At 40.6% G+C, this 9,699-nt stretch overlaps 2 protein-coding genes across 2 annotated transcripts; one reads left to right on the forward strand and one right to left on the reverse strand.

Annotated features, from left to right (window-relative positions):
- Window positions 1-4,210: 4,210 nt before the first annotated feature.
- LOC120740233 (NPC intracellular cholesterol transporter 2-like) lies at window positions 4,211-6,539 on the reverse strand. Its single transcript, XM_040042432.1, has 5 exons — window positions 6,398-6,539; window positions 6,064-6,167; window positions 5,425-5,532; window positions 5,148-5,320; window positions 4,211-4,760 (listed from the first exon to the last, which is right to left on the reverse strand). The coding sequence occupies exons 2-5, from the start codon at window positions 6,140-6,142 to the stop codon at window positions 4,677-4,679; spliced, it is 444 nt and encodes a 147-aa protein (XP_039898366.1). The 5' UTR covers window positions 6,143-6,167; window positions 6,398-6,539; the 3' UTR covers window positions 4,211-4,676.
- A 194-nt stretch (window positions 6,540-6,733) lies between these two features.
- Window positions 6,734-9,012, forward strand: isca2 (iron-sulfur cluster assembly 2). The gene is made up of 4 exons (XM_040042431.1): window positions 6,734-6,853; window positions 7,058-7,229; window positions 8,095-8,210; window positions 8,321-9,012. Exons 1-4 carry the CDS (start codon window positions 6,792-6,794, stop codon window positions 8,493-8,495), a joined length of 525 nt encoding a protein of 174 aa, XP_039898365.1. The 5' UTR covers window positions 6,734-6,791; the 3' UTR covers window positions 8,496-9,012.
- The last annotated feature ends 687 nt before the right edge of the window (window positions 9,013-9,699 follow it).

The raw sequence follows: 9,699 nt of genomic DNA on the forward strand, positions 1-9,699 counted from the left end.
GTTTTTGAGTTTGTCTCATGACCAGCAGTTTACAGATTTAGTTTTTTCTATTTTTACATTTATTTTACAATAGAACTGTGCAAAACTCTCGAGTCACCCCTTTCTTCTTTATACTGTGCTTCCAAGGAGACAGACTTTCTTCCTTTTTGTAAAGTGGTCTTGTACAATAGTTCTCAAGGCTCCAGGCAAGTTTTTCTTTACATTGGCTGCTTTTCCCCTCATTTTTAATCTGGTCCTTTTACTTGACCATTTTCAGAGGGATTATTTAAAATTATTTATTCTTTTACGCATGAGTCATTCAACCATAAAACTAACTACCCCAGCAGACATTGGCAAAGAACCAAATTTAAATTGTATCTTTATGGACTTTGTTACTTACAGCCTGTCAGAAAAACACATAATTTGCTTTGCCAGACATGAGTGAGGGTTTTTGCACCAACAAGGTAATTCCCAAGGAGCTAGTGGGAAACTTCGCACATCTCTGCCTTGTCATGGTTTTCAGTTTTAAAGCCAGCATGAAAACCTTTATCCAGGCAGTCATTTTTTTTTTTTATAGATCCAATTAAAAACATCCAACCACTCAAAAAGATGGTTTAATTTGCTCTTTCAAAAACAGAACAGTAAAACAACACAAAGCAACCCAGGGGCGTAGAGCCTTAAGGATGTGCACGCAGCATACAAGGACAGACAAGAAGCCCTCCTCCCACAGACATTGATTATCTTGTTAATAGTATTACAACTTCACTGTGTATGACTCTGGATACTGTAGCTTCTCTGAAAAAGGCCCAAATCAGAAGTACTTGAATCCCTGGTAAAACTCAGAAACACGCACCTTAAAGCAAATAACTCGTAAGGTGGAGAGGAACTCAGTGCAGCGTTCAATACTGCTGAACATAACAGTCTATTACAGCTATCAGAGCCTGTGTTATCTACAGTGGGGCAAAAAAGTATTTAGTCAGCCACCGATTGTGCAAGTTCCCCCACCTAAAATGATGACAGAGGTCAGTAATTTGCACCAGAGGTACACTTCAACTGTGAGAGACAGAATGTGAAGAAAAAAATCCATGAATCCACATGGTAGGATTTGTAAAGAATTTATTCGTAAATCAGGGTGGAAAATAAGTATTTGGTCAATAACAAAAATACAACTCAATACTTTGTAACATAACCTTTGTTGGCAATAACAGAGGTCAAACGTTTACTATAGGTCTTTACCAGGTTTGCACACACAGTAGCTGGTATTTTGGCCCATTCCTCCATGCAGATCTTCTCGAGAGCAGTGATGTTTTGGGGCTGTCGCCGAGCAACACGGACTTTCAACTCCCGCCACAGATTTTCTATGGGGTTGAGGTCTGGAGACTGGCTAGGCCACTCCAGGACTTTCAAATGCTTCTTACGGAGCCACTCCTTTGTTGCCCGGGCGGTGTGTTTTGGATCATTGTCATGTTGGAAGACCCAGCCTCGTTTCATCTTCAAAGTTCTCACTGATGGAAGGAGGTTTTGGCTCAAAATCTCACGATACATGGCCCCATTCATTCTGTCCTTAACACGGATCAGTCGTCCTGTCCCCTCGGCAGGAAAAACAGCCCCATAGCATGATGTTTCCACCCCCATGCTTCACAGTAGGTATGGTGTTCTTGGGATGCAACTCAGTATTCTTCTCCCTCCAAACACGACGAGTTGAGTTTATACCAAAAAGTTCTACTTTGGTTTCATCTGACCACATGACATTCTCCCAATCCTCTGCTGTATCATCCATGTGCTCTCTGGCAAACTTCAGACGGGCCTGGACATGCACTGGCTTCAGCAGCGGAACACGTCTGGCACTGCGGGATTTGATTCCCTGCCGTTGTAGTGTGTTACTGATGGTGACCTTTGTTACTTTGGTCCCAGCTCTCTGCAGGTCATTCACCAGGTCCCCCCGTGTGGTTCTGGGATCTTTGCTCACCGTTCTCATGATCATTTTGACCCCACGGGATGAGATCTTGCGTGGAGCCCCAGATCGAGGGAGATTATCAGTGGTCTTGTTATTGATTGCTCACAGTTTCATCGCATTGCTGTGCAGTGCCTGCCATGATGACAAAGGATTGATTGATTGATTTGATTTCACACCAAGCTGCTTGCCTATTGTAGATTCACTCTTCCCAGTCTGGTGCAGGTCTACAATACTTTTCCTGGTGTCCTTCGAAAGCTCTTTGGTCTTGGCCATGGCGGCGTTTGGAGTCTGACTGTTTGAGGCTGTGGACAGGTGTCTTTTATACAGATGATGAGTTCAAACAGGTGCCATTCATACAGGTAACGAGTGGGGGACAGAAAAGCTTCTTACAGAAGACGTTACAGGTCTGTGAGAGCCAGAGATTTTCCTTGTTTGAGGTGACCAAATACTTATTTTCCACCCTGATTTACGAATAAATTCTTTACAAATCCTACCATGTGGATTCATGGATTTTTTTTTCACATTCTGTCTCTCACAGTTGAAGTGTACCTCTGGTGCAAATTACTGACCTCTGTCATCATTTTAAGTGGGGGAACTTGCACAATCGGTGGCTGACTAAATACTTTTTTGCCCCACTGTATATAACATGCTCCAATTGGTTCTTGTAAATAGAAAATTCTCTTCACACACAAAGGTTAATTATGGAGTTGCACAGGGTAATATGGGGAGGAGATACAAGGAGACACAAGGAGAGTCTCCCCTGGATGGGCATCAGCCCAGCAGCAGGAGCAGCATCTGCTCCTTTGAGTGAGGTTGAACAGGAGCTCTGCCAGAGCCCTACAGAATGACCCAGAGCAGGATACTCACAAACATGTTTTTCACCACTGTCAAAATCAGACTGTTGGGTCAATACCTTTCTATAGCCCTATCCAGCTCTCTTCATTTAATGGCATGTCTCTTGGTATCTCTTCCACACTCTTCCAAATGTGCCAACCAGGAGAAGCTTAACTTGACGTGTAACCTGCGAGGGCTGCAGATATGGTCTAATGTTATCAGCAATGACAAGGACATGGGGGGAAAAAGCAAAACTAGAAAATTTGTCAAGAGGAATCAGGAGAGAGCGATGACCTGTGGCTGCCACTGGCTGGCTCCCTTCTTGAGGGTGGTGTTGTTGCCTCGGCAGTGCACCTTTTGTCACTTTCATTTGTACCAAGGCAGGTGAAATGGAGTCACAACAGTTTACACTTCCTTACTGCACAGACTGATATCTCGGAAGTTTAACTGCATTAAACTGTGATGATTGAGCTTTCCCTTATTGTTTTATTAGTGTAGTTTCATTCCTCATTTGAAGAATGTGTTTTCCGAGCTGCCTGATTAGACCTGATGACACCAAAAAAGGTTGAGCCAAAAGAAATAAAAGGAAATAAAAGCAACTGCCTCGTACCAGTCTGACTATATAACTTTATTATACAAGTTATGGAAGTTCCCCGACGGGTAACCAGATGCCTGAACTACAAAACAGGTTTTTCTCTTATCCAGAGGTCTGGCTCACTTCTTGTTTTGCCATGGCAACTTATTCTGCAGAGCAGGGTAGTTTCTCAGAATAGAGATCAGCAGGTATGAAATCACCACCTAATGATGCCAGAAAACAGCATCACCATTCCTTGAAGATTCCTCCTCGGGCCTGCGTGCAGATTATGAGGGCTAAAAGTTTTTCGGCACTGTGTGTCATGTCAGCGTTTCTGTGACTATTCCCTGCTGTTGTTTTGGGTTTTTTTTGTCCCCCCCCCTTCTGTTGGCTGCAAAAACAAATTATTCTATAAAGTCCCAGTATATTATAAAACCTGCTGCCTTATTTGTACTTAGACTGAGCCCACTTTTATATTTACTTTTTAACTCAGAGCATAAAAAAAAAAAAAAAAAAAACCCAAGTCCTTAAACAATTTAATGACATGAATCAATTCTTGAACATCCAACACTCTACAAAGCTCTTCCTCTTACACACTCATACTACCGTTTTCTTGCTTTCATGTTTAACCTCATATTTCCCCCATAGTAAAGTTTCATGTTCCTCTTATTTTTTTTAAAGAAATCAGCTGTTGTGCTGTTGACCTTTTAGTCCTTATTGGTCAGATGCTGCCAGTGTCAAGCCTTTCATATGAACCAAGCTTTCTACAGTCACTTATATGGTAAATCCTGGGCTTTTGTGACAGTGCTCGGGTAAGTGAACCCAGATGATGGACGGATACCCTGAATATTAAAATACAGGCCTTAGGTGTTTGACAAAGTTACAGTTTTATTGAAAACACACATTCATGTAACAAAAATGCCATTTGGGCACACATTTAGAGCTCCATTAGAATTTTCTTTAACAATTCACTTCCTTAAATCTTGCTGCACATGGTCAACAAGAAATATTACAAAATTCATAGTAAAGATCAGTACAGCATGTACCTTCTCTGACTACACAGCAGCCAGTAAGACAAGACAGTTCCACAGCAGTGGAATGTAGTTCAGGGTCAATCACACATCCACAACTCGTGATTTGATTATTAGGAAGACCGTGGGGAGAAGAAAAAACAAAAAAAGCCTCCAATTTCAGCAGAATTTTAGATGTGCGATAAAGTCTTGCAAACTAGTGAACACTTAAAAATCAGTTGATCGACATAAAACAAGATCTTTCAATGTTAGTAGAACACTTGTCAAAACTAGTTCCCTTTCAGAGGCATTTACTTGTTTGTTACACAAGCTCAACTGGAAACTTGATGCAGAAGAGATCCTTCGTGTTGTCATCTCGTAGCTCCCACTCCACAACCAGCTTGAGCTGGAGGGGAAAAAAAAGAAAAGAAAAAAAGTAGCCAGTGAACAGAGTGCATGTTCGATGTCAATGAAAAGAGAAATAAAGGGTACAAGAGCAGAGTCCAGAATTACTGATACAGGCTGAAAACTTAAAGCAAAACTAGTCGTACACATTAACAAAATCATGATGGAATATTAGAGACTATAGTCATGGTTGCACACATTTTCCCAGCTAACAGTTTGTCATGACCTGAAGGAGTCAATTACTGTTTAAATCTCCATAGAATAAAACCATAACAGACATTTAAATGCAGATTTGTCACATTACAACAGCCTGCAGACAGGAAAGAAACTGATAATGACCAGTATCGAGGAGCAAACGACTGTTTCCAGGGTGGCATGAACTACTTACAGCTGGATACTCGTCCTTTACAGGTAATGTAGCCACATAGTGATAAATCTGCCCATTCTGGATGGGACACTCAATTCCAGATTTGCAGCCGTCTACAATCGGAATAGCGAAGGGGATAGGAACGCCAGCGATGACGCCGTGAACCACTGCAGTGCTCTCCTGGCTCGGCACAGCTTGAAGCAAACATGACAATGTGATTAAAGCTTTAGTTGTAAAAGAAATGCATTTATATTCTGGACGTTGGGAGAAACATTTCTAAAAGATGGGGCTCACTCACTGGAGGTGAATGTCACATTGACTGTGTAGGAGTCTCCCCTTTTTAGCTTGCAGGGCTGACTGGGACAAGGGGTGATTTCAACCGTCACCACTTTCCCAGAAACAGAGCCTGAAGAGAGACATAGAAAAACAAAACAGGATTGGAGGGATTTCATAGTGTGCATGCTTACAGTTCTGCCTATAAAAAAAAAAAAAAAAAAAAAAAAAAAAGTTTAAAATTGAAGTGAACTCATCGCAAAGTGCAACTAAACCACCAGATTCATGCTTTTGCAAGACAAATACAGGTCTAGGTCATATTCAGGGTGGCATTTGGTTAGATCACCAAAGCCTCACTATTTTGTGGTAAATGTTGTTCACAATATATAAGAAGAGCTTGTGTGGCTGTTTATATTATGGACACGTAGGGATGTGTGTGCGCATGTAGATCTAGGCGTGAACGGTGCTACCTCTGTTTAAGCGTGGTGGAGGAGGACAGGTTGAATAACTTGAAAGCATATAATTAACTTAAAAAACAAAGTGCACAATTCGGTCAGTCAGCTTTCCTGTTTTCTTCGACGGATCACACGGTTTAAAATTAGTCTCTTAGTTAGCGTTTAAATGGAGAAGTGAATCATCACCATCAGCGTGACTCGTAACTTACCGCAATCTAAAAATTTCACCGTTTCCGCGCAGCTGAATCCAATCAAGCACAACACAATGAAACTGGTCCGGGCGTCCATGTTTTCCCCTTTGCTGTGTGTGAGCCTAAGGAACAAAAAAAATCTTTACTCCACAGGAAAACAAACTCAGTCCCCGCAGTCAGTGTTTGAGTCAGATGACTTGTTTGTTCGTCCCGCGGACGTCCCTAGTACAGCACTGAGTACAAAGTTTAATAACAACGACATTTACTTAAACTTGATGGAAAATTGGTAAAATTGCAAAATAAAACTTAGAATTTTTGTTGAACACCACCATATAAACTCTATAAATTATACCTTTAGCTGACGACGTCGTAAGAGCTACCACCTTTCTTCCGGCACTGTCAGCTACGAGAGGCGGCGCGTATTTAAAAGGTTCCTGGCGTGTTCTCCGTCCCGACGGTGAGCCTGTCAGGAACCTAACCCCTTCTTAATACCACGCCTCCTGCCTTGTAATTGGAGGATCAAAACATCAGACGTGAAACGCACAAATTCTCTCTAAGCTCCACCTATAAGTAAACTGTTGAGGAGGGCAAAGAGCTGAGAAGAGATATGCCTGCAAGTCATGACTAAGGTATCGAATACCCAATGAGTCATGATTGGCAGCTAGTACAACGAATCAAATGGCTAACATGGGCACGATAATATACGTCGATGTAGGGGCGGGGTTTAGCAACATCTGTTATGGAAGATGTCCTTCGTGAGAGGAGCAATGATATCTGCGTCGAAGTCAAGATTATTGACTCTCGCTAGGTAAAGTTAATTTCTCACAAATTGCAGGACATATTAAACGTCTCTCTAAAAAAGTAATAACTAATAAAGTCCTGATTGTGTAAAAAATGTAGCTACTGCTAGCTAGCTAGCAGGTTAGCCTTCAATGCTACCATTAAGTAACGTTATGCTAACGAGCTAGAAGGCTTGTTAGCAACGCTGCAAGTGTGATCTGTTGTTTTGCAGGGCATCCACTCTCCCAAACATCCTCAACGTGACTGAGCAATTACACCGTCTTCCTCACAACTCCCAGTCGCTGTATGTAGCCGGGCTTCGGTGCTACAGCAGCGCCTCCACCCAGGAGAAGCCAGGGGTGTCAGGTTCATCTGAAGTACACCTCACTGAGTCATGCGTGAAGGTTAGGACACACTCTTAAACTGCTGTTTTCTGCTAAAACCTCAAAAGCTGAAACACCAAGTCACCATAATTCAGGCTAAGAGTTTGACTCCTTTAGAGACCAATTAGACTGAGCTTATTTAACCCTGTTATTTGGGGACGCCATGACACTGTCAGTTTTTCTAGTGTTTAATTTTTGTAAATACTAAAACACACACAATTTAAAAAAAAATCATCAAGAAATCAAGTTTCCTTCGGCATTAATAAAGTATTCTGATTCTGATTCTGAAGTTTACCAATAGAGTTCATCAAGGTGAAAAGTTATTCAGATCAAAATGCATTTAAACTTGAGTTTTCAAAGTATGCTAAGGTTGTAGGTCCACCCTGAAAAACTCCAGGTCTGTACCAATCAGAGAACATATGTTTGAACACAGAGCTACACACTAATATACTGTATACAATAATTAGCTCACGGACAACGAGATACAGTTGATCTCAAACTTTCAAACACCAGCATCAGAAAACTGCAGACACTTTTTACACGTTGAGAGGCTTAATTAAAAAAAAATGTTTTCCTTCCTTCAAACTTACTTTTATTCTACCAGGAACTCCCATGTGCTTTTAGATCTAATCCTTTTTATGAGCTAGAACACCATCACAAATCTTTTCACCACATTCCTTATGATGCCTTTTAATTCAGAAATAGATATCAGTGTTTTTATCATTTTGATCTTTCTGCTAAATATTCTATTTCCAAATTGTTTAGTGGGAAAATGCTCCACACAGGAAGACCCCAGCTGGCTAAAATTGGTTATCATTCACTCTCTGTTTTGATAAACGAGTATGTGTACCTCATGTGCTATATCTAATATGCTTATTTAATACAGAGACTAGGGGAGATCACGGAAAAGGGCGAGTACCTGAGAATATATGTGGAGGGAGGAGGCTGCTCCGGGTTTCAGTACAAGTTTTCGGTTGACAGAAAGAAGAACGAGGATGACAGGTAAACAACCCCGAATCAAGATTTCCTTATTGCATAATCTAGTGATACATGTTCCTTGTTGTTGTTTCCTTATGGGCTTTTTATCAGCTGTGCCACTGCTGTGATTTCAGAGTGTTTGAGAAAGGAGGAGTTGGCGTTATTGTGGACCAGGAGAGCCTGGAATTTGTGAAAGGATCCACGGTGGACTTCAGTCAGGAGCTTATTCGCTCCACCTTCCAAGTGCTCAAGAACCCACAAGCTGATCACGGCTGCTCCTGTGGCAGTTCCTTTTCTGTTAAACTATGATCCTGCCTAACTCATTCCCCGACACCTGCAGCAGTAATATGCAGCACTCTGATTTCACAGTTTATTGGGTGCACATGTGCAAAACGATAAAATATGAAGAGATATTTCTCATTTGAGTGCATAAGATAACTAATATAATAATAATATATAACTAATATATATATAACTGTACCTAATAAACTGAGAAGTCAGATCATTTTATCACATTGGACCCGCTCATAATTCATTTCACTTTTAACAGCTCGACATGAAAACTAGTAGATTAAAATTTGTCTTTTTTGTTGTGAAAATGACTTGAACTGAATGAACAACAGATGTAAACAGTATTCTATTTCAAATTGTGTACAAGATAGGAGACGATGATGCTCACTGACAGTCAATATTTAGCAGTACTTTAAAAAAGGTTGACATGAAGTATGTGAGTATTCAGTTCTTGTAAAATATGTAAATAGGCGATAAATAAAAAGTTCTAAAGTATATTTGTTTTATATGTAATAAATTAAGCACATTTAAGATTTTCACGTGTTCTGTTGTTTTTAATTTGTTACTTTCACAATCTCGTGAAACACAACAGCTCCATGAAAAGCCTCCGCATGCATTTTTAATTTTTCTTTGCTATTTGGGTTGATTGGGGCCTAAAGAATGTAGAAACAAAGAATTACCAGATTATTTTTTTCAACCTAATTTTTGTTTTTGAGAAAAATGCGATCCACATATGAGGACATTTGTTTCAAATTTTGATAGAACAGTGGCAGTATAATGTCCTCGTAAGTGGCTATCAGGCCCTTGTAGAAAATAATTAAGTATTTTGGTCTAGACGTCCCAAAATGTGATGTCCACATATGTGGATGCCAGGTCCTAGGAGGTTAAAGTCTCCTTCTGTCTCCTCTTCTGCAGTCCCATATTATGAACTGAGATCTCATTTAACATGGTAAGCTAAATTGATTTCCAGGTCACAGGCAGTAGAATGAAGGACAACTGAGAGATACCCTTGTATATAGTACAATCACAACACAAATAAAGGAATCTTTAAGCTTCCTGCTAATCTAACTTTTTTTTACTGCCATGGTGTCAGTGCAGTCAGTTTTTCCTATTTGTCTTTTGGGAACCAACCTTCACATGGACAGGTTTGAGACCAAGAAAGTTCAGTAGAGTCTCACAGTGCAAATTCAACAAGACGCACTAATTCTCAAACCTGGTTCTC

This window comes from Simochromis diagramma, unplaced genomic scaffold (assembly GCF_900408965.1).
Source record: "Simochromis diagramma unplaced genomic scaffold, fSimDia1.1 OVJJ01000304.1, whole genome shotgun sequence".
Lineage (NCBI taxonomy): Eukaryota > Metazoa > Chordata > Actinopteri > Cichliformes > Cichlidae > Simochromis > Simochromis diagramma.

Coding starts and splice junctions, on each gene's coding strand:
- isca2 (XM_040042431.1), top strand. CDS start 6,792: ATGTCCTTCGTGAGAGGAGCAATGATATCTGCGTCGAAGTCAAGATTA. Junction 7,230..8,094: donor TCACTGAGTCATGCGTGAAG/GTTAGGACACAC, acceptor TATTTAATACAG/AGACTAGGGGAGATCACGGA. Junction 8,211..8,320: donor AAGAAGAACGAGGATGACAG/GTAAACAACCCC, acceptor CTGTGATTTCAG/AGTGTTTGAGAAAGGAGGAG.
- LOC120740233 (XM_040042432.1), bottom strand. CDS start 6,142: ATGGACGCCCGGACCAGTTTCATTGTGTTGTGCTTGATTGGATTCAGC. Junction 5,321..5,424: donor CAATGTGACATTCACCTCCA/GTGAGTGAGCCC, acceptor GTTTGCTTCAAG/CTGTGCCGAGCCAGGAGAGC. Junction 4,761..5,147: donor TAAAGGACGAGTATCCAGCT/GTAAGTAGTTCA, acceptor TTTCCCCTCCAG/CTCAAGCTGGTTGTGGAGTG.